We start from the raw sequence: 24,113 nt of genomic DNA on the forward strand, positions 1-24,113 counted from the left end.
TCTCAGGGGGATTGAATGGAATCGGGGTAATGAAATACTGTTCTCCGAAATATGGAATGTGCTGGAATAATAAAATGCGTGATATGAATGAGTGAAAGTAAAATATTTGAAAAAAAAATTTGGACGCTGTTTTCATACAAAATTTTATCAAAAAACACCAAAATTCAGCCGAAATTTCCGTCGAAAATTCAAAAATCTTCTGAATGTTTTACACTGAAGTCGGAAGGGGCAAAAAAATATTCAAGGAAGACGGAAGTCGAAGGAAGGAATTCCGCAAGGTCTGATACGAATTTCTGCTTGAAAATGTTTAATAGCACACCTGATGATGACTCACATCTTCAAAAAACTAAGATCCCAAACATTTTTTGTTAGCGGACTTTTCCAAGGACATCTAATTCAAGTCTATTCAAAATCAGTGCGAATTGAAGTTTTTATTCATTCACATCTTTACTATTAACAAACACCAGATTCTGTATGTTTGTGTGTGTGTCGCCGATCCTACAGCCCTTCCTACTGGACCGATTTTCTTCGAAGTTGGACCAAAAGATCAGAAATTTCCCCCGCATGATGCCCGTCTTTTTCTTTTTTCAAAATTCTCAAAATGACGCCTTCTGAGCCAAAAACACTGATAAAGCATAGGGGAATGAACACGGGAAAGTGGCGTGAAACTGTCGACCGAAGGGTCGCCATTTCTTTCATTTCTTCAGCCTGCATTTTCCGTGGCCGCATGGTAAGGGTTGACGTGTCGCCGCGTCCGATCTGGCAGGTTAAGCAACGTTGACTGCAGTTAGTTTTAAGTTCGATCCCGCGTGCCGAGAAAATTTTTTTGATTTTTTTCGTTGATAGATTGGGAAAATATAGAGGTTTCCGAACGTGCAGCCTGTTTCCAGCGAGAACTACGGCACAAAGAAATACGGACCGTTCTCCAAAAGGGACTATGAGAAAGATGTGCTGTTATCATCTGATTCAGAAAAATAGAGATTTCCAACCGTGTCGTTTGTTTCCAGATTGATATCAGAAAAAGAAACGGCAATTTTCTGGACACAGGTGAAGGAAGATGGGATTCATTTTGGATACATATGGGTGCTCATTTAAAAGAAAGTGTTAATAGCCGTTTTGGCTATTAGCTGGGCATAGTTCCTGCAACTGCGCTCCACTGAAACGCCCTTGATAAATGTATGTTTTTCTCTAAGACTCGCAATTTCAAACACTTTTTTGGGTTCCGGTAGAGCGAGGTTATAAGAAGCGTGCGGTGCTAATAGCATTTACATTCTTCTTACCACTGTTTTTGCTCCGCTTATTTTGTTCGTGTAAAATATAGAGATTAGCGGAAGTTGCGTGTAGTCCCGACATGGAACCACGTGAAACCCGTGTTTTCAAATAGCTGATAGTTATTATTTTCTTTTTCCCGTCATGGCGTCACTCTCTCCAACTACTACTGTTCCCGCCGACAATTCACAGAATGCTTATGGTGCTGCTTTTTTTTGTTCCCGGTGATACCACCTCCACCTCGGACGCTGTACGACGGTTTCGAGATTGTCTGGGTATCAGGTCAAAGGATCAAAGTCAAATGGGTATAGAAGAAGAGAATCGGATGGTAGCGTGGAGCTCGGAGGAATTAATGGGCTAGAGGACACTCAACTCATGACACAAGAATCGGTGAAGAAAAACGACAAAAAGACTGCTATCCGAAATCAAGATTGTCAGAATTCCATAGCAAATGTTGTTGACATGTCAACAGAATTCAGATGTGAGCGGTCGAGGGCACTCAGCTGATGGAGTCTGTGAAAAACATCGACAAAAAGGAGACTTCGGGCCGTGCTATCCGGCATCCAAGATAGTCAGGATCTTTACTATCTTTGAGGTTTAAAATCGTGGCTGATGGTATCAGTCCGACGATCTCCACAGTCTGACACTGAGCAGTCGAGAAATATCAGAACCAATACCAAACAAATGGAAATCAGCAGGAAAAATGAGTTCGAAGATCAAACGAGATCTAGACGGGCTTTAATGATTTCCCGGGCAGCTGCCAGACGACCAGAAGAGCTTATGATGTGACGGCAAGAAGAACAAGAGCCAACACCACCAGAGCGTGCGTAACTCAAGCGAAACAGTCAGGCAGACCACATCGAGTTTGAAAATCGACACGTAAGGGAGCTATTCTCGGAGTGGTTGGTACTGATGCACAACCAGATCCTCACTACATCAGAAGCATGGATCCAGTTTGTTCATATTACGAGGCACTACATTTCAAATCCAAGTTCGAATTTCAAATGAAGAAGGTCGGTTCTTTGCTGCATCAAATCTGGCAAGTTGGGCAACGTTGACTGTAGTCAGTTGGTTCGGCTCTATTCCAGTTTAGATGTCCATTGAAAACTTGAACGTCCCAAAAAACATTTAGACGTCCCTTAAAACACTTAGACGTCCCTTGAAACACTTAGACGTCCTTTGAAACATTTAAACGTCCTTTCGGATCCAAAATATGTACAAAATTGTTTAAACGTCCCAAAAAACATTTAGACGTCCCAAAAAATGTTTAGACGTCCCATTAAATATTGAGGCGTCCTTTGAAGCCCAAAAATTTCGTTTTAAATAATTAGACGTCCCAAAAAACATTTAAACGCCCCAAAAAATGTTTAGACGTCCCTTCAACAATAAAGCCACTGAATAGTTTTGAATAGGTCTAAATATTTTGTGGGACGTCTAAATGTTTTTTGGGACGTTTAAATCTTCAGAACTATATTTTGGGATTTCAAGGGACGTCTAAACATTTTATGGGACGTTTAAACGTTTTTTGGGACGTCTAAACTTTTGAAAGGACGTTTTAAAAAAATTAGAGTTTGAAAGGACGTTTAAGTGTTTCAAGGGACGTCTAAGTGTTTTAAGGGACGTTTGAGTTTTTAAAGGCCATCTAAATAGAGCCGTTGGTTCGAACCCATGTAGACACGCGAAAGATTTTTTCTTATCGCCAGATTTAAAACAAATAGAGGAGTAAGGGATCGAAATCGCATCAGAAAAACATAGATTTTACATTATTCAGAAGTTGGAGAGACTTCGGAAACCTCAATAGTCTGAACCGTTTGGGAAGCGCCGCAGGCGCTGTAACCCCTGGAAGGGTGGTGTAGAAAAGGAGGTTTAGTCGCCGTTAGGCGACGTGAACCGACTGGTACATACATAAATCCCATATTCTTTTCAGTACTTGACGTTTAGTCTTTTCATTTTTAATTCTTGTCGTATGCTGTTTTCTTCTGTTCCCTGAATCTATGTACTTCCATAGGGAGTATAAAGTGGCGCTAGACGTACCGCCTGACAAGCACGTGCTCTGTTTTGAACATCCTAAGTATTTAATACTATTTATATTCCTTGATACTAAGCAGTGTTTTCTGAAATCTAATTGGATATTTTTCTCATTTCAAGCATGTCTGCCCTTCAAATGTCAATGTACCATGTCTTCACCAACTCGTTCACACTTTGGCCAGACGCCTATGAATGCCCGAAGAACCTGACCACTGTTAAGACCGCGAGGCCAGTACTTGGATCGTTCTTTTTGTTTTTTGGAGTTCTGTTCATAGTGAGTTTCTTTTTTTTTGTATCTTGAATACTATTTTCAATTATTCTTAAAGAGTCTATACATCCCTTGTTTCCTTGCCATTGTGAAAAAGAAGTCTCGTGCTCCAGTCTATCAAATAATGTTTGCCCTGGCCATATTCGACATCTTGTCCCTTTTAGTTAACTCTGTTGGAACTGGAATTTTCGACATATTGGGTATATCCTTCTGCCACTATCCTCTTATCATATTCTGCCTTGGTGCCACTGCCGGTGGGTCTTGGATGGCTGGATGTTTGGCGTGTGTTATGCTGGCAATTGAACGTTGTGTTGAGATAAATCCGAAATTTCCATTGGAAATTTTATTCCGGAAACGGGTGTTTCCAATTGTGCGAATAGTGATGATTGGTTACACATTGTATGCGATGCTCTTCGTAAAAGGTCTCACATTTTCATTGGATTTCAGCTGTTGGTTTTTTGATCCGTTGATTGGGAAAGATGTAAATTTCCAACAAAAAAAACAGGCATCTTCAATTATTTTTCAGCCTCTTCTATATCACAGCTACCCTCATACTTATAACAACTTTGCCGTCGGTATATCTACCACTGTTCTCTATATTTATATCTCATATCGTCTGATTTTCAAATTCGGATACAGTACCTCGATGTGGTTGTATAAAACCAAGAGACAGGTTTTTTTCTTTCTGCTTCTCCATCTAAATTCGATATTTTTCCAGATTCTGTTCCAAGCAATAACTCTTTGCATATTTCACACCGCAGCCGCATTCATTTACGAGTACATGCAGTTCATTGAAGTTACTCCAGTTATCATCATAGTCAGTCAATTTGTGTGGGCATTCAGTAACGGTGCAGTTTGTATTGCATATTTATGTTTCAATAGAACTATTCGGAATATGGTTTTAAAAATGATAATTCCTAAAAAGATACGATCACGGTTAGGATTATATATAGGGTTTGATGAGCATCTGGCAGTGGAAGAGGCGGCTGCAACTGCGAGTGTGTCTGCTATGGTCAATGCGGCTGGTGGTTTGATTAAGTTTGATAACTTTACTTTTGATTGATATTTCTCATTTTTGAAAGAAAAAATTTTGATTTCTTTATTGTAATAAAGTTTTTTTATCGAAATACTCTAACAGATTTCGTGCTCGAATGGGGAGTCAGTACTGTATGGTGCAACAATTTCAGAATTTTAATTAAAGACCGTTTTATGATCATCTGAGAAGCGCGTGGTACCCCAAAGAGTCCGTTACCCACTCCTAGACTGATATGTTTTCCCAAGTATAGTGTTTTCATAACAATCGGAACACGATTGTCTGATTCTTCACATACCCCCATTGGGATTATACTCGTAGACACCCACACTTCCTTCTGTCTACATTCTCATTATCTCATAAATCAAGTCAACACATGTCGTCATTTAACATGTCTCTTTATTACGTTTTGACCCATTCTTTTACCCTTCCTGAAGCCTATGAATGTCCAGAAAACTTGAAGAAATCCGGCACAACGTGGCCCGTGTTTGGCTGGTATCTCATTATTTCAGGTTTTCTTTTTTTGGTGAGTTTCAGAGCACTGACACCTACAGTGCCGTGCAGTAAGATATACGAATTGACTTTTTCAGGTGAAATTTACCAAATTTGAGAGGGTGTTACGGTATCACAGATGACCCTAATAGGTAAATTATGTATAAACCATATAGATCAAAGGTAGAACTTCATTTTTGTAGTTGACAACTTTTTTGTACGGACACTCCCTTGCAAGTTACATATCGACAAAGTGATTTCTCCCTCAAATCGACTTATTTCAGTGCAAAATGGAGTGATCTTTGAGATGTCCCCTTAAAATGACCGTAACTCTCTAGGGAGTGTTCGTACCAAAAAGTTGTCAACTACAAAAATGAAGTGCTACCTTTGTTCTCTATAGTTTACACAGAGTTTACTTTGTGAGACAATCAGTGATACCGTAACACCCTCTGAAAGTTGGTTATTTTCAACTGAAAAGACCAAATCTTATATCTTACTGCACGGTACTGTACCCAAAGAATGAATTTTAGTTGCTATACATTCCCTGTTTCATTGCAATCACCCGAGTGAAAACTCTCACTCCGGCCTATCAATTGATGCTTACTATCGCTGTATTAGACATGATATCACTCACTTATAACTCTCTGGTTGTCGGATTTCTAGATCTCCAGGGAACTCATTTCTGTCAATATCCAATGTTAATCTATCTGAATGGAGCATTTGCAACATGTGTTTGGATGACAGATTGTCTCGCATGCATTCTATTAGCAATCGAGAGATGTGTCGAAGTGAATTCCCAACTCTTTTTCTCTTTTTTATTCGGAAAACGCACGTTTTCCGTTGTGATGGCTTTAACATATCTGTATGGATTGTACTCTTTCATCTTCACTATTCCAGCAATTTATACATCGGAGTATAGCTGTTACCTGTTTGATCCACTATTAGGAAAAGATGTTAGACCTTTGGATTCAGAGAAAGCATACTTTTCACCGGGCCAACTCGCTTCAAAATGAATTTTATGAGCTGAAAAATATACCAAAATGTAGTTCTCGGCGAGATTTATGGCTGTGACCTACTCCGGGACAAATGACTATTCGTCACACTTGTCAAAAATCGGCCCGGTCCTGTCGACCCGGGTTCAAAAATGAAAACTTATTCTTTAACAATTTTTTTGCAATTTTTCGAAAATTTAGAGTAAAAGTACTTAAATTATCATAAATGTTCAGTTTAGTTGAAAAGTTTACTTTTTTCAAAAAAAAGTTTCAAAAAATTAAATTTTTTGTTGAAAACGGGCCGGGCCGGGCCAAAAATAATTTTGACTTCGGCCGCGACAAGCTTGTTATTCGTCAATGTACCACGAGCCTAGAATGGTTTTTTGACACTTTGTATATTTTTCTTATTCAGCTCATAAAATTCAGATTGAAGCGAGTTGACCGGTTGACAAGTATGCCAGCAAAAGAATAATATGAAAATACAAAAATGATTTCAGCCAAATCTCTACCACAACTTCTCGCATGCAGCCAACAATGTATTGGTAGCTTTGTCCACGACATTTCTCTATTTTTATCTCTGTTCTTATCTAATTTTCAAATTCGGATACTCAACTTCAATGTGGTTATACAAATCGAAGAGACAGGTTCTAGAACAACCTGTAACTGTAACATTCGCTGATTTTCAGATAATTCTACAAGGAGTCGTCTTATGTTTCTTTCACGCCGCCGCTGCCATACTATACCTTTACATGCAATTCTTCTATACACCCCTGTGGTTTATTATAGTGGGACAAGTAGTTTGGCAAATGAGTAGTGGATGTCTCTCTATTGTTTATCTGACTCTCAATCGAACAATTCGAAATTCCGTTATAAAAATGGTTATTCCGAAATCGATACGGACAAAATTCGGTTGGCATATTGGAGTTGAGGAGCATATTGCATTGGAAGCGACAGTGGAGACGACTGGTGGAGTGACTGTTGTGAATGCTGGTGGTTTTGCCGTGAAGTTTGATAATTTTCTTTACTGAAAACCCTGCGATTCTCCTGCTCTAAAAATGGACAATTGATCTGAAAGCGCAAATATTTTAAAATGAAAATTTGAGATAAATGATGTCAGAATCTTATGATTCATCCATAAAAGAACAAGGATTTGCATAGCATAATATGTGGGTGGAATAGTAGAACGTTGGGAGGGAACCGTAACTGGGAATACTGTAAAAAAGGGGAAAAATGGGTGCACTACTGTAACGTCAAGAGAATAAAATGGGGGAACATAATACGTATTGGGGGGTCTAGATGTGAATAAAATATTGATAGAGAAGAAGATGAACAGAATAAAGTGAAAAGAAAAAGTTGTAAACAGAAATAGAGAAGAATATTATGAAAATCCGAAGGAATCGAGTGTCGTCGTCTAGTAGCGGTGTCGGTGACGATCTGAAAATGTATGATTTAGACTAATTATTCTCTCCAAACCTTTGAAAATTCCAAAAAATTAAAACTAACGTTGTCGGTGGTAACTCTGCTCCTCCTCATCGTCAATACGTTCTCTTTTTATATTTCTATTTGATCGATGAGAATCTGGTGAATGTTGTGAAGAAGACGGGGAACGTCCTGAAAAAAAGGATTATATTTATGTCTGTCTGTCTGTATGAGTGTCTAGATGTCTGCCAAAACTATATCCGTCAGTCCAGATATCTCTCCCTCCACCTCACGAACCTCGATAATTGTGATTAATTTGATCGAGAATGAGTCCAATTTCCATCTGAGCCCTCTCGATTTGTTCCTCAGTTCCAGTGATCGTCACAATGACTCTTTCTGCCATTGAAACACGTGGAATGAAGATTCCAGCACCAGATATCGATCGAATTCTCTGGATAACCAATCCTTGTCTTCCAATAACATCTCGAATAAAATCAGTTGAAATTTCCATTTCTCGAGTGATTTTCTTCAGTTTCTGCTGCTCTTCGATGATACGTTCGATTCGTTTTTTCGCCTTTTCAATCGATTTTTCTCCACCTTCGATTTCAGCCACGCCCATTTCTTTATTAATAAAAACGAGAGCCGTCGTCTCCATTTCGATATCTCGGATCACTGATCCTTTGGTTCCAATTAGTGCTCCAATTACATAATTATCGGTTGGAATTGGCACGAAAACTGTCTTCTGATCGAGAATTTCTTGAATATGTTCATTCAGATCCTCTTTTGCTCGACGAATAGCACAAGCGAGTCCCCTCATTTCCATCGGTGGATTGTCTTCTTCTGTCGACGGATGCATTTGATGCGACAGTTGAACACCGTTAAGCGCCTGAAATTTTGTGATGAAAACGAGATTTTTATCATTTTTACTCTTCCAGACTCACCGCTCGTCTACATGCTTCACGATACTCCTGTTGCGTTCTCATTTTCGCAATACACTTTTCTGGAATGTAATGACAGTAGTAGACGTATGAATTGGTTCGATGATGCTTCACATTGTATTCATACTCATCCTCCAGTTTCTCCAAACACATCTCATCTAATTCTCGTCGAGCATTCTCAATCGTTTCGGCTTCTCCTCGAATATGCACATATCGATATCTATTCGAATACTTGGTTCTTCCAATTCTCATCTTTCTGCATCCAGATCGACGGGTTATTTCGTCGAGATATTTGGCCACTGGAAATTAAACACTTTACTCATTTTACAGCTTTAGACTGAAATTCTTCATCATTCGAAATTGAATCCTTCCTAAAAAGCGCCAAACGTTACCCCAGCTTACCGTATCCGGTACAATTCAGCGGAATCGGATGCGTCCCTCGTTGAGATCTCGCGTGTTCAGTTATTGCACGAAGTCTTGCAAGCTCTTCAATCTCTTTCGCTGAAAGCACACTGATGTCCGATTTGACTGAAAGAAATGAAATATATTCATATTTTCAGTCCAATTTTCAGCCAAAACTCACTGTATGAGGCAGTCCCCGCCTCGATTTCTCTCAAATCCGGAATCCCGTTAGCAATGAGAAGTTCCCTTTGTTCTTCTGTGAGTTCTGTGAGACGACGTTTCGGAAGAGCTGAATATGTAAGGTTTTCGTGTTTTTGTTCGAATTAGAAACGAAAAATTATCAACACAAATCACTTTCAGCATCGAAAGTATATTACTCACGTTGAGTGGAATTCTCATTGTCCTCCTCAATCCCTCTTTTTCCTGCTCGTATCCCTTCAAACTGTCGGCATAATTCTGACACAGATGGTCGTTGTGACGTACTTTCGATGGGAGGAGAGCGCGCTGGAAATAGGAGAAACTCGCTCTGGAACCATTTTTTTCGAAAGTCTGTCAAACAATGTCTGCATTCCCTTGTCTCTTGTCAGGACACTTTCACAATTTTTAATGATTTGCGAATCCAACCAATTTTCGACTGAATTGTCACTATTTCTTCTGTCAGGGACCCTCAGGGACACTAATTGGAAAACTAACAAGGTAGATGTTCTAAAACTAATTTATTATTTATTAATGTGCAATGTTTCAATAATTTTTAATGTTTTAAAAACGCAAAAAAGGAAATAAACCCTTATGTCACCCCGCTTTCCACTAGATCTTCGTTTTTCGAAAACGAATAAAAAAGACAGTCAAATTATTAAGTATATGCGTGACAATGAAAGGAAGACCCGATTTGTTAAATGATATAAAAAATCTTAAATCCGTCTGTAAGTCTCCCGTCTATTATCCACCATTCGATTTGAGTAATAACTTTTCCAATTATATCCATAGTTACCGCGTCTATTTCCATCTGATCGACAATTTTCCACCGGAGTTCTTCTGAATCCACTGCCACGATCACGGTTATTATGCGACGAATATCTCGAATGATCTTCTTGAAGTCTTCTTTCACCTCTTCTCCCAGTTCGAGAGGATTCAGAATCTTGACGATGACGTTGGTATTCGACATCGCGACGACGTGAATCATGACGATAGCGTGTTGAATGGGAATCCGTGCTGTTGCCAGAATCGCGACGATATACCACTTCAGAAGCATGACGATCACGATACTTCTTATGACCTTCCGAAATTTCGGATTCACGCACGGCATGTTGCTGAATGTGGAGCGTCGGTTGTGGTGATTTTCCTGAAACTAAAAGAGAGATGAATTTCACAAGAAAAAGGTAATTTTCTTACCGAATGCAGTGTCTTTTCCGTTCTCGCGTAAATGAAGATTTCTGTCAAATACTATTCGTATTTCCTCGTCGCACTGCTCATCTTCCGTTATTTCAGCATTTGATTGTCTAGATCCGATAGGGAGTCGACTTTTGTTCGACGCAAGAAACTGTTGCAACGTCTTTACTTTTGAAGATTCCTCTCTTATATTGAAAACATCGTCCCGATTGGTTTTTATACCATAGAATGAAGCTGATCCGGAAGATTGCTGGCGATGATGTAATTGTTCCTGGGATTCAACAACTGGAGCTTCAAGTCGGCTCTTCTCGATTCTTTTTGATGCCATTGCATCTTCACGGGGAGAAAAGGATCGGACTGTCGAGTGTCCATTTACTTGTTCTTGTTGTTGAGTCTGATCAGGCGACTGACTGTAACTGGGCGACCACGACTCATACAGCTGAGATGAAGTAGACGAAGGCATGTCATATTCCTTATTAGCCGCCTCCGCCGCCTGCAACTTCTCCATAGCATCGAGTCTCGCGTGTTTCAGTCGGTTCTTCTCCGTCAATCTCTTCACCAACTCCTCATGCTCCCGGAATCGACGTTGGAGGTCTGAAAATAGATTAAAATGAGTCAATTATTCGGAAAGATGAAGGCCGAAACTTACATGACGTAGGGAAATTGCACATGTTGGGGGTCTCCTCCTCCTCGGATGGGAATGGGTCCGCGTAATAAAGTGGATCCCCGTTCCTTCTTGAGTTCATTTTTGACTCCATTTTCGATAAATTGGAAGTTGAAATTGAAGACGTCTGATCGGGGTGGTCCTTTGAGTTCGCTTCTGGAATATCGTCGTCCGAATCCAGTTGTATGTACTCTGGCGTTTTCGGAGCTGAAAAAAAAACTCAATTGAATCGGAAAATGAACATAATAGTGATGAAATTTTGAGGAAAACAGTGGAAACGGGAGATTTGGATTTGCGAACAGGAGGAAAACGGGAAAAAACAAATGACACGACTCGATCGGAGCTAAAGGAATGAATGATCTGCTCAGACAGCGTTATGGTTTGTCTCGACTCCGCCTCCTCCGTATACTGCGTCCCACGCTGACAATGTGTAAATTGTGTAAATTGACCGATATGGGAGCAATAACCGTGTAACCGGTAATTACGTGAAGATGAGCAGTCTCTCTGATTGTAGTGTGAGTGAAAATCAGAAGAAAGGAATTGCATTCTACTACAAATAAATAAAATAGTCGGGAATCTGCACAAACCGAGTGTGAACAACTTCTAAAACTGGAAAGAGCTGAAGATAATCCCGTTTCTCTAAATGTTTTGAGACGTTCAGAATGATTCTGAACAGGTGATAGTAGCTTCAAATATCTGCCAATCAGAGCTGTGCGGAAGTAAAATTTTTGAAAAAGGAAATCGGAAGACAAAAGTTGGGTTCCGCTCTCGGAAACCGGAAGTTAAATAGGAAAATGACACATTCGAGGAAATGTTTTTATAGGCATCACTAAAACAAATTTTGGCTTTGTTTGATACAAAATTTCATCAAAAACCACCGAAGCTCCATCGAAAATTCCAAAATTTTCGTAAACTTTTCGTCGGAAGTAAATTTTCTAAAGTGGAATTCGGAAGAAGGAAGTCGGAAGTAAATGTTCTGCTGCCAATACACCGACTAAACAAGGAAATGGTAAAAAAAAGCGTATCTAAATATCTCAATATAACAACATTTCAACATCGGGGATCATGGAATTGTCTGGAATTCAGATCGAAATTGTTTAGAATCCCTCGAAAGCAATGAACTATCCTGATTTCATTGACTTTTAGAGTAGTTGTTTGTCAAGACATGCCCTCTCACTAGTCAGCAGTCAAAACAAATCTGACGACAATTATTAGAGTGAGACTGTCTTGACCTGTCACCGACATGTTCCAAGTTGCAGTGTCTACCGTTTTCTCATGATGAGTTCACCACATTTTGTTGCAGGTGTGACTCGGATGCATGAGAAATAATCGTGTAGACAGTTTGTAAAGAAGTGTGAAATGGGAGCAATAACCGTGTAACCGGTAATTACGTGAAGATGAGCAGTCTCTTTGAAGTCCCTGAAACGTCTCCGGAGCTCCGGAGGAAGCATGTGTTCATGTCGAAATTTTGGAATAATGAGGACGAGGAGGTGTCCAAAAAAAAATTTTTATAGCTGTTAAATAAAGTGGGAGGATGGGTCTAAAAAATAATTTAGTAAAAAATCCCCTTTTTTCCCATTTTTTCCGCCGATTTTTCAGAAAATACCCCAAACCACCTGTTCAAAATTAAAAAAAATTTTTTAAACCACTTGTTCAACCAAAAGTGCCCCGGAAAACTCTTCAGGGGCTGCTCTTTGATTGTAGTGTGAGAAAGCATCAGAAGAAAGGAATTGCATTGTAACACAACTAAAATAGTGAGAAATCTACACAAACCGAATGAAAACAACTTTTAAAAACTGGAAAGAGCTGAAGATGATCCCGTTTCTTTAAATATTTAGAAGAATGATTCTGTACAGGTGATAATAGCTTCCAATGCCTACCAATACGCCGACTAAACATGGAAATGGTGCAATAGTGTCTCTAATTATCTCAAAATAACAAAATTTCAACATCGGTGATCATGGAATAGTCTAGAAATGACTAAAATCGAATCGAAATTGATTAGAATCCCTTGAAACCAATGAACTCTCCTGATTTCATTGACTTTTATACTAGTTGTTTGTCAAGAAAGAAGTTGACATGCCGTCTCACTAGTCAGCGATCCAGGCAAATCTGTCGGTCTTGACATGTCACCGACATGTTCCAAGTTACAGTGTCTCCCGTTTTCTCATGATGAGTTCACCACATTTTGCTGAAGGTGTGACTCGGATGTATGAGAAATAATCGAGTGGACAGTTTGTAAAGAAGTGTGAACTGTGCAATCGAGTCGGCACTTTTTAGAAGAAAACCAGTAGTGAAATCTCTATATGTGTGAACAAACGGACCGCGAAGGATGTAATGTTGAAACGGTCTAAAGTTTCTCGGACAAATTCGAAGCAGTTTAAAATCTCTCGCCAGCTTTTGCCCGAAACTGCTCAAAATGATGCTAACAATATAGCTCGCAATCGCACAGATTGATCTAAAAACGGGGCACTGACGATTTCTCTGTGTTTTTTTTTTCGTCTAATTTGCACCAAACTTGAATTAAATTTGATAACGAATTATATGAAATTTAGCCTAGTTTAGCCGAGTTGAACGATGAGCAAACTAACGAAAGATTTCACATTTTCAGTGAACAAAAGCTCGAAACGTCACTGGAAGTTCTAACATTTTTCACAGACTTTCACTGTTTTCCGATAGTTTTTTTCGCTGAAATCGTTATTGACACCAACCTGGTTTTTCTATAATCACACAATCATCGTCAAAACTATCAATTTCCACGTCTCGATTCATATTTTTGAAGATTTGGCGGTCGGAAGTGATGAATTCGGTGTTGTTGTTTCTGAAATTATTCAAAAACTTCATTTATAATAGAAAATTAGCGTAAGCTGGTTTCAACACAATAATTTTAACGTAAAAACGGCAGAAATATAAATAGGTAAATAAAAATTATTCGTTTCAAAAACAACATTACCGTAGTTTAAAGGCGCAGCGTGTAATATTGTGGCGGGTCTCGCCTGGAAAAGGGATTTTCGCTTCTTGGAGATGTTTTTCTCAAATTTATTTTTTCAAAACAACTTTTTTTTGCAGAAAAATGTTTATTTCGATAAAAATTATTAAATGTTCAAAAAATGTAATTAAAAAATCTATAAAATAAGTTTTTTAATCCGGTGAATCATTGTTGCAGAAAAAAATTGTATTTACCAAGATGAATGAAAAAACAGTAACCGATTCTTAACTGAGTTGTCTTGTAATCTATTTAATAAACCAGTTTATTAACGAATTAAAATACTCGTGATGAACCTCTTACTACAATTGTTCCTTTTTTCTTTCGCATACTGAAAACTTTACAAAAAAATTAATTCAATATCAGTGTTTTCACTCACAAAGGAAAGTATTCCGAAGCATACTTTCTGAATGGAGGAAAAAATAAAAAGAGGGAGATAATATTGATTGATGAATGAGCAAAAACAGTACTAGACAAATGGAACCAAGAAATTGTGCGTTTCGAAATTCCAACACGATTGAGCCAACGATCAATAAAGTTGGAGATACGCAAAAAATAGTAGTTGTGATTTGTACAATTAAACTTCTTATCGCATCTTTGTGCTTTTCGAATGTTCCAGGAGATATTTGCAGTTTCAGTGCACGCATTAGTCGGAAAATGTCCATAATAGTTAGAGCTAGCATCAAGCAAATGAGAGATAAAAATATAATAACAGCAGCTGCCATACAAACATATGTAGAGTTTTTAATATAAAAATCAAAGTGGGATAACTGTTGAAAATTGGGCAGATATTCAGGGTAGAACTGAAAATTTATAGGTAATCAAACTTCTATCACTAATCAAACCATCGCAATATATCTCAATTGCTCTTCTTTCTGTTCGTGAATAGCATTGACACCAAGAATAACGAGTAAAGGCGTAATCAGACAAAAAAGATAAAAAATGAAAAATGAAAAATTAGGCAGAATATGCGTTTTCAATATTTTTCCAATAGCTTGATGTTTCTGAATGAAGCTCATCATCAAGAATTCGAACTGGAGTCCAACGATGCTATATGCAATTAACTGAAACTCAACGAATTTAATTTCAATTTTTTCTTATTCTTAAAAACTTACAGCATTGTAGTGTAATGAGACGCCAAACAAGTCTGCAAGTAGACCGGTCGCGTACGCTGACAGAAATGGAAAAAGTGGAACAGGTTGCATGAGAAGAGTTAGATGGATGTCAGTTAGAAAACAGATACTCTGATAGGTCACCAGATAAAATCGAAAATTTCCCAATTTGTTGCATTGAAAAACCAACAAATAAATGCCGAGAGAGTTTAGAACAAATGAAATGACACCAAGTAAATGATAGGATGCAATGAGCCAATATGGTTCGGAGAAGTCTATATTATATTCCATAGCTGTTGAATGAATGACACGTGTTTTGACTCATAGAAAGGAGCTTAGTTGGCTTTATAAAAGGAAGCAGGTGGCTTATTTGATTTCTAAATTTGCTGAAAGAGAACAAATAACTGTAAAAATTGTTCGAACATCAAAGTCAGAAACCAGGAATCAACGCACTGGGAGAAGATTTGCATAGTGATTTTCACGATAAATTGGGAAAAAATCAAGAGTATTTTCAGCAGACTGGCATCCTTAAAAGACGACGGATACCAAATTTTTACAAGTGAATCTCAAGGGGTCGCAAGTTTGGAATCGTTCCAAATCGCTACCAGGCAATGAGGACAGCTTGATTAGGCAGACCCTTAGTTTTCGTTTTGTTCCCGTCACTTGCTTCTGAGAAAAACCATCTCAAAGTCCCCTGTGGTTGAGTCCTGTACAAGCCCAAAAATGGCTTCAATACCCGGAGTGAAGACGGTTTTTCTCAGCGGCAAGAGACGAGCACACAAAAAAAAATTTGGGATTTGCCTAATCAAGTTGTCCTTAATGTCTGGTAGCAGTTTGGAACGATTCCAAACTTGCGATCCCCTGAGGCTCCCTTGTTAGACAAATCTGTTATCACATTCCTCCTCCACTTTGACAATAAACATAGTTAGATAACAGCTTAAAATCAGTACCGCCCCTCTTCTGAAACTCCCTGCGGGATAGTATCGAGTATGGCTAGACAATCACATCAGTTCTCCTCATCTGTCGTTCTAAGTGACGGCCGCAATGTCGTCCTCCTCCTCAAAGATGACACTTTTCTATATGCTTACTAATTCTTTCGAATTATGGCCAGATGCATACGAATGCTCTGAAAACACGAAATATCCGGAAACAAGGTGGCCCAAATTTGGTATCTACTTGATTTCTTGTGGATCAGTTTTGATTGTAAATCTTGGGACTTTCGAGGTATAACTTTTTTTTTTTGAAATTTCAGGTTCTCTATTCTCTTTGCTTCATCGCAATTCTCAAAGTGAAAAAGCTGACACCAGCCTATCAACTTATGCTCATCCTCTCTGTGTTTGACATAACTTCTTTATCGCTGGGCTCTGTTATCACGGGATTCCTTACTTACCATGGAATTTTCTTCTGTCAATACCCAAGATTCTTCTACATTTCTGGATGTATCGCGATGTTTACATGGTTGACCAATTGTGTGACATGCATCATTTTAGCGATCGAGAGATGTGCGGAAGTCAATCCAAGATTTTTCTTATACTTTTTATTCGAGAGAAGAGTTTTTAAGCTTGTTCTATTATTCATAGCTGTCTACGGTGTCAACTCATTGATGTTTTCGAAACCAGTGATTTTCAGTCCAGAGTATAGTACCTTTGTTTTTGATCCAATGATTGGGAAGGATGTAAGAACTTCTTGTTTACCACTAAACTTGTAGAGAAGGTTTATCGGGCTGGTGGACCCAAACCACCTCAATGAGTGAGAGGGACAGTGACTTAGGAAACAAGACAACATTTAATACAAACGGTTTATTATCGTACTCCCAAAGGTCGAGCACCTTGGTTAGAGAGTTCTTGGATCCGGTGCCTTCATAGTTCTTATGTAGGTGTTCGGTTATTGATGACTGCAATATCCGAGCCACTTATTGATTTAATGAGGTCCCTTTATCGGAGAACACTTGCGGAAGTTGTACTGTAGCCTTCCTTGTCAGTTGCAAAGTGCTCCTGGTCCGTCTATCTTTCTTATTTGCTGTACCACTACTTTGGGCCCTTTCATGAAACAACAAATAGGATTGATTTTCGAAACCATCCTCAGAATGTCATCAGTGCGATGTTTCGGTGGAGTTTTCCAGGTGCCATGATGTGAGCTATACGATACATCCCCTGGATCTTCGCTGCCCGAGTTCTGACTGTTTTGAGTATCATCGCACCGTGATTATCACCGATTGTGTAATGTTTGTTTAGCATACAATTTATGATATCTTAGTGTTTTGACCAAGTGTCATTGTGGTTCAGTGGTAGAATGCTCGCCTGCCACGCGGGCGGCCCGGGTTCGATTCCCGGTCGATGCACCATTTAGAGAAGGTTTATCGGGCTGGTGGACCCAAACCACCTCAATGAGTGAGAGAGACAGTGACTTAGGAAACAAGACAACATTTAATACAAACGGTTTATTATCGTACTCCCAAAGGTCGAGCACCTTGGTTAGAGAGTTCTTGGATCCGGAGCCATTGTTGCAGTTGTTGGGAGCACGTCCTCTTGATGGTGTAGAACTTCCGGTATGCGAGTAACTTCTGACGGTCGATCGGTGGATGGCTAACTTCCGATGCTAACTTCCGATAGTAATTTCCCGATACTAATTGATTGCAAATCAATAGCTTACATCGACAGTGACACGTAGCAAAGGTCATCCAGATGTGGGTATGTCGCACGTGTCACTCGGTTAGTGGGTTTAACCTTTGAGGGTAACAATAAGTTCACCGTTGTATATTTTAATAATAACGTAATAAAGTCTACGAGTTAGACGATACCAGTCGTGGAATAATGATGGAGTATTATTTCCACGACAAAACTCAATTATAATTCCAGCCAACTCTCTACACAAATTCTTGGCTCGCTGTCAACAATTTGATGATAGCTGTCTCCTCAACAACTCTTTATTTCTATCTCTGCTATTACCTCATTTTCAAATTCGGTTATTCCACGTCGATGTGGTTATACAAGTCAAAGAGACAAGTTTTCATTTCAGATTTTGGAAAGAACTTTTAGAAAATTCACCATATTTCAGATTGTAATGCAGGGAGTGATAATGTGTCTATTTCATTCCGCGGCAGCTTGTGTTTACGAGTACATGACATATTTCCCGTCTCCATTGTATCTCATCGTGACCGGACAAACACTCTGGCAACTTGCCAGTGGATGTTTATCAGTGGTCTACTTGACTTTGAACAGAACAATAAGAAATTCAGTTGTCAAAATGGTTATTCCGAAAGCAATCAGAAAGAAATTTGGTTTGCACATCGGGGTTGAGGAGCACTTGGAAATCGAAAGAGCGGCAGATAATGGTGGAGTTTCATCGTTGAATGCTGCTGGATTTGTAGTGAAGTTTGATAATTTTGTCTGACTTTCTATGAAAGCTATTTGAAAAAAAATAATTTATAATCTTGTTTTCCGTACCATCAAAGAATGAAGTCTTTAAAGTACTCTGCTTGTACTATCATTATTGTAATTTAAACAAACAACTTTGTCGAGACCTCACGGACTATTGGGGAATAAGCCGCTAACGTGTCACTCTTCAAAAAAAGAAGATAATAACTAGTTATATTTTTCAGACTCATTATTAATTAGGTGATTGTTTTCCAAAGTCACCCACATTTGTATTGTTTTTGACAGAAATGGTAAATGATTAATCATTTCTCAACACCTTGATCAAGTACTCGAACTAGGTCGGCGATAGTTTGAGCCGATAATCCTCTAGAAAATTGAGAAGAGACATAAAAATGATTGCATCCTGGTTCAGCAGGAATCCATACACCTTTGAAATACTTTTCCTCAGACTGCAGAGCGGAAAATTCAAAAAAATTTTGAGGTTCTACTTGTTTCGCCCCTTGGAGCAGTGAAAATCAAGCAGCGCAATCCCGGCCTTGTAAAATCAACGCTTCCGATTTTCTCAACCTTCAAACAGTAATTAGAAATAGATCGAGCGTTTGGAAGAAACCTAAAAACTACCAAGAACTACTAGTTCATGGCAACAAGAATGATTTCACCCCCGCACTTGTCATACCGTTCTCCCACTCATATTCACTTACCGAATACATGTGTACACACATATCGAAAGAATCTCATTTCTCTTTCTCGTGTTTTTCTGAATGAAGTAATTTCCTGTCGCTTCTCATTGTCTAGTTTTTTTGCAGTATAATTCTCTCAAGATCTAATCTTTGTGAAGATTATTCGAAAGTTTTTTAAATAAGTAGCCAAATTTCAATAATCTTGCTTTCCAACTTTTCTGAAATTCGACAGCAGGATTTAACCTAATCTCTCTGTCTTCTCATATCAGCCAATACAAATTCATCATAGTTTTTGTAACAAAGACCTATTGAATATCCTCTTTTCTTCCTAATAGAGAACCAACCCGTGGGTTAAAAGTATTTGCTTCTACCGGGAGTATACTGCCATCTTTCAAAATATAAGTTCCCTTGTCTTCCTATTCTCGGAAAGTTGCTTTCAAATTCTAATTAAAACAAAAGCATTCAAAGTATTGTTTTGTAAGACACTTCCTCCAATATAAATTGTACCTGCATATCTCTTCACTGAAATATTTTTCTCATTTTTCGACTCAGAAGGAGTCAAGCAGCACTGACACGATGTCTGCGCTCAACATGTCGATGTATTATGTGTTCACTCATTCTTTTACGATATGGCCCGATGCTTATGAGTGCCCGGATACGGTGGATGGGACGAAAATGATGACAAGGCCAGCATTAGGACTGTATTTTTTAGTGTCTGGAGTAGTTTTTCTGGTGAGTCATGTTCTGAATAAATATATGAAAGAAAAAACAAAATAAAACACATCCCTAACTTCCAAAATCTCGACACCTCTTTTCTCAATTTCAGCTTCTTTACATCCTGTGCTTTATTGCTATAATCAAAAAGAAAAGCTGTGCTCCTTCGTTCCAACTCATGCTAGTTTTGTCAATTTTCGACATTCAAGCCATTTGTGTCAACTCAATCGCTACGGGAACTTTCAACATCCTTGGCATTTCTTACTGTCAATCTCCTCTTCTAATATTTTGTCTCGGTGCAATTGGCGTTTGCTCCTGGATGGGAGGATGTGCCGCTTCAGTTCTCTTAGCAATGGAAAGATGTGCGGAAGTCAAGCCTCGGTTCTTTCTGGAGTTTCTGTTTCGAGGAGACGTGTTCCCTTTAGTGATATGTCTGCTAATTGGTTACGGTATCTACTCGTTTGGTTTTGTGAAGCCAGTTCTGTTCACAGTGGAGCACAGTTGTTGGTTTTTTGACCCACAACTCGGGAAGAATGTGAGTCTTTATAATTGAAACGAGGTCCACACATAATCCTTTACAGCCTGAACTCTACAACAACTTATCCGTGACCATCAACAATATCTCAATTGTTTTATTATCCACATCTCTCTATTTCTATCTCTGCTATCATTTGATCTTCAGATTTGGATATTCTACGTCAATGTGGTTGTACAAAACAAAAAGACAGGTACAAATTCTCTACAAATCCGATGATTGTTATCTATTTTCTGATTTCAAATTTTTCAAAGACTCAAAGATCATTCTTCACTATTTCAGATAATTCTGCAAGGAGTCACTCTATGTGTTTTTCATGCAATCGACGCAGTTCTCTACGAGTACATGAAGTTTTTCTATTCCTCTCCATTACTCATTATAATCAGTCAATTTGTTTGGCAATGGAGTAGTGGATGCATGTGTATTGCCTATCTGACACTGAATCGAACCATTCGAAACTCTGTTGTCAAAATGGTTCTGCCGAAATCTATCCGACTACGTTATGGATTATACGTAGGGTTTGATGAGCATTTGGAGCAGACCAAGGTGGCAAACACGAATGCTGCTGGCACTGTTGTAAAGTTTGGCAACTTCTGTAACTGAAAATAGGTAAATCTAAAAATAAAGAATCCATTGGCTATTTTTATCGTTAAAAATACCCGAGGCCTAGTATTTCTGTCTAGATCGCAGAAATATGTGCCACGACAAAATTTTCTCGGCATTTATTGTGGGTGAGAAGCACCTGTTTCTCATTTACACACTTTTTGGGCTTTAGTCTTCGTAACATCTGAAAGCAGGCATTGCGTAACAAAGAGTGTTTTTTATTTGGGTGTTTAAATAATTGTGTTTTCATTGTGTTTTTATTGATGTTTTAATTGTTTTTTCTTGATGTATAACTCAAGTCAAACGACTGATTCATTTCTGTATGATAACTCGAACTGCTCTCCGGAGAACAGTCAAATTAGTGGGTGTGTTATGTTTTGCCTTACTATTGTATTGTGATGGCTCGGATACTTCGTACCTACAAAACTATTAACCAAAACAAGTGACACACAACGTCATCATCCTCCTCCCATGTTTTCTGACTCAACTTCAAAATCATAAGTGTTTTTAATAGTAAGATTTTGATGTGATTTTAAAGATTTCTGTTTTTGGTGGAATCGGTTTTGGATAATCAAATGGTTAATTTTTGCTTTTCTTTTCTACAAAATGGCAATGAGATCAACCTCAATCAGATCCAATCAAACATTTTCGACAATTTTCATTTTACTCAATTTATATAAAGCCGTTTTATAGTGCACTCGCCAATAAGCACCGTAACACAATCTTTCATATTCCAGACTCGAATTTTCTAAGCATCTTGGTTCTTCTCCTGCTTCCAGGAAAGAAATTCTTGAACATTACTTTCAAAAGACCCCTGTCAATATTATTTTTTGTTCAGTGATTCCCCATTATCTAGGATCAGTTTTATTGACAAGTGCAAAAACTCTTCTCCCCCCTAAACTTAATAATCCTTGTGAATAATCAATTCAGACAATCTCAGTTAAAAAACAGGTTAAAGTTTTTAAGAACTAGTCACCACCATCATCTCATGAATGACGTTTCTAGTCTTCTAATTTCAAACATCCTCTCCACTCAAAGACCTAACCAATTTCCTTGTCTGAAATGTAGAATCGTCAAGAGATCTGAGGACAGTCTGTCTTCTCAGTCAGAATATACTTATAGAAAGATCTCTGTATGTTCAATTTTCCCCTGAGTGCAATTAACCGCTTGTTATTCGCTTCCATGTTATTGTTATACCTTGTTATCAAGAATCTTCTCAAAACAAGGTTTTGTTAGAAACTGCAATCAGGAAAATCAGAGATATATTTCAAAAAAAAACTGAAAAGAAGTTAGAAGAGTAGTTATCAAAAAGTCAGTGTTCTCTCTAATCCCACCCTCTATTACTCACTTATCTCGGAGATAGGTATTTTCCTTATTTTTTTAGCCCAAATCCTTACCTAATCTCATGATTAATCTCTTTAAGGGAAAATATTATATTATCCGGTTAAGTTTATCCTTTAGCTATCAGTTCTAAATCGATCCTAGTTCAAATACTGAACCACCCCCTTCACCTAAATTCCCTATTTGCTTCTGTTCCGCGAGTTGTCCATTTGAAGACTTCGTACCTTGCTATACTCAAAGTTTTTTCCCATTTGTTTTTCACTCAAGCCACTTTATTTTCCCCACAGTGCTTCCTACTGTACGACACTATACTATAATTTCAGATTCCACAATGCTAGACTACGAGATGTCTCTTTATTATGTTCTTTCCAATAATTTCGAATTGAGTGAAATGTACAAATGCCCTTCCAATATGACGGATACAATAACACCGAGACCGATCATTGGATCCTATTTTCTGATCTCCGGTATTTCTTTGATAGTGAGTCTGGAAGATATCTAGTTCCTCCTCCCCACTGAATAATTGCAGCTAATTTACCTACCATGCTTCATAGTAATGCTTCGTTCAAAGTGTCGTGCCCCGTCCTATCAACTAATGATGCTTCTAGGGGTCTTCGACTTAATATCCCTGCTCGTGAACTCTGTAACAACTGGAGTACTTGGTATCATGGGTGCATCGTTCTGTCACTACCCACTATTAGTTTTTTGTGCTGGAGCGATTGGTCTCGGCTCCTGGATGGGCGGATGTGTGGTTTGTATACTGTTAGCCGTTGATCGATGCGTGGAGATAAATTCCAACTTCCCGCTGGCCATTATTTTTCAAAGACATGTATTCCGATTGGTCATGTTGATTATCTGTTCTTATTGGGTCTACGCTAGCTTTTTCACGAAACCATTGTTATTCACTGCTCACTACAGTTCCTGGTTTTTTGATCCAAATATTGGAAGAGATGTAGGATTTTGGAATCGGACGGAGTTCTCATGCAACTTTATACATTTTCAGGCGGATCTCTACCATAATATTCCACACACCATAAACAACTTATTAGTGTCTGCTAGTTCAACTCCACTTTATATTTATCTATGTTATCATTTGATCTTCAAGTTTGGATATTCTACCTCAATGTGGCTGTACAGATCGAAGCAACAGGTGAGAGTGACCTACCGTGTTCAACCCATATTAAATCATTAAATTCCAGATAATTATCCAAGCAGTGATTCTTTGCTCATTCCATGCAGCAGCTGCTTACATCTACGTCTATATGCAATTCTTTCCATCCCCACCTTGGCTCATCCTCATCGGACAACTCGCCTGGCAATGGAGTAATGGATGCGTTTGCATTGCGTATTGGACTCTAAACCGTACTATTCGGAACTCTGCAATCCGGATGATGCTTTCAAAAGCAACTCGACAGAAATATGGACTACATTTGGGAATAGATGAACAAATTGTGGCGGAGCGACAAGAAGGTATTCAAAGTGTTCCAAATGCTGTTCCTGCTGCTGCCAACTCTGCGAAAGTGGCACCGTTCATGGCTGAATGGTGAACGTTGGATTTTAAAATTTGTCATTTCAAGCGGAAAATAAATGTCTTCATTTCAAAATTATAAGAAGTATTTCGAATACTGTATTGGCGAAACTGCGAAAGTGGTTCCGTTTCTGAGTCAACAATTTGAATCCAAACTTTGATTTTTATATAATGAAATTTTTTCTTGAAACTGTTGTTGTTTTCTTATTTTTAAACGAATGATGTGGCTCCTGCCCTCCCTACTTCCCAGAATCATCGTCTCACTACAAGATCTCAGATATAAGAGACTATTCTATTATTTATATCTATCTACCGGTCACTTCCGTTCCACATAGTTTTTTCA

General features: G+C 38.6%; 5 protein-coding genes across 5 annotated transcripts; 4 read left to right on the forward strand and 1 right to left on the reverse strand.

The window, feature by feature from the left end:
* Nucleotides 1-3,418: 3,418 nt before the first annotated feature.
* GCK72_020148 (uncharacterized protein) lies at nucleotides 3,419-7,110 on the forward strand (the record flags this gene model as incomplete). Its single annotated transcript, XM_053733411.1, has 7 exons — nucleotides 3,419-3,571; nucleotides 3,624-4,046; nucleotides 4,092-4,238; nucleotides 4,284-4,382; nucleotides 5,621-6,043; nucleotides 6,580-6,726; nucleotides 6,769-7,110. The coding sequence occupies 7 exons, from the start codon at nucleotides 3,419-3,421 to the stop codon at nucleotides 7,108-7,110; spliced, it is 1,734 nt and encodes a 577-aa protein (XP_053582324.1).
* A 470-nt stretch (nucleotides 7,111-7,580) lies between these two features.
* GCK72_020149 (uncharacterized protein) lies at nucleotides 7,581-13,666 on the reverse strand (the record flags this gene model as incomplete). Its single annotated transcript, XM_053733412.1, has 10 exons — nucleotides 7,581-7,693; nucleotides 7,799-8,387; nucleotides 8,443-8,738; nucleotides 8,842-8,967; nucleotides 9,023-9,130; nucleotides 9,223-9,345; nucleotides 9,833-10,189; nucleotides 10,234-10,824; nucleotides 10,880-11,101; nucleotides 13,606-13,666. 10 exons carry the CDS (start codon nucleotides 13,664-13,666, stop codon nucleotides 7,581-7,583), a joined length of 2,586 nt encoding a protein of 861 aa, XP_053582325.1.
* Nucleotides 13,667-16,036: 2,370 nt separating this feature from the next.
* Nucleotides 16,037-18,385, forward strand: GCK72_020150 (uncharacterized protein; the record flags this gene model as incomplete). The annotated part of the gene is made up of 4 exons (XM_053733413.1): nucleotides 16,037-16,195; nucleotides 16,245-16,667; nucleotides 17,851-17,997; nucleotides 18,050-18,385. 4 exons carry the CDS (start codon nucleotides 16,037-16,039, stop codon nucleotides 18,383-18,385), a joined length of 1,065 nt encoding a protein of 354 aa, XP_053582326.1.
* Nucleotides 18,386-19,625: 1,240 nt separating this feature from the next.
* On the forward strand, nucleotides 19,626-20,901 carry GCK72_020151 (uncharacterized protein; the record flags this gene model as incomplete). The annotated part of the gene is made up of 4 exons (XM_003116093.2): nucleotides 19,626-19,781; nucleotides 19,876-20,298; nucleotides 20,345-20,491; nucleotides 20,581-20,901. 4 exons carry the CDS (start codon nucleotides 19,626-19,628, stop codon nucleotides 20,899-20,901), a joined length of 1,047 nt encoding a protein of 348 aa, XP_003116141.2.
* A 1,672-nt stretch (nucleotides 20,902-22,573) lies between these two features.
* GCK72_020152 (uncharacterized protein) lies at nucleotides 22,574-23,789 on the forward strand (the record flags this gene model as incomplete). The annotated part of the gene is made up of 4 exons (XM_053733414.1): nucleotides 22,574-22,723; nucleotides 22,772-23,194; nucleotides 23,246-23,392; nucleotides 23,442-23,789. 4 exons carry the CDS (start codon nucleotides 22,574-22,576, stop codon nucleotides 23,787-23,789), a joined length of 1,068 nt encoding a protein of 355 aa, XP_053582327.1.
* Between the last annotated feature and the right edge of the window lie 324 nt (nucleotides 23,790-24,113).

The sequence above is a fragment of the Caenorhabditis remanei genome, chromosome V (assembly GCF_010183535.1).
Source record: "Caenorhabditis remanei strain PX506 chromosome V, whole genome shotgun sequence".
Taxonomy (NCBI): domain Eukaryota; kingdom Metazoa; phylum Nematoda; class Chromadorea; order Rhabditida; family Rhabditidae; genus Caenorhabditis; species Caenorhabditis remanei.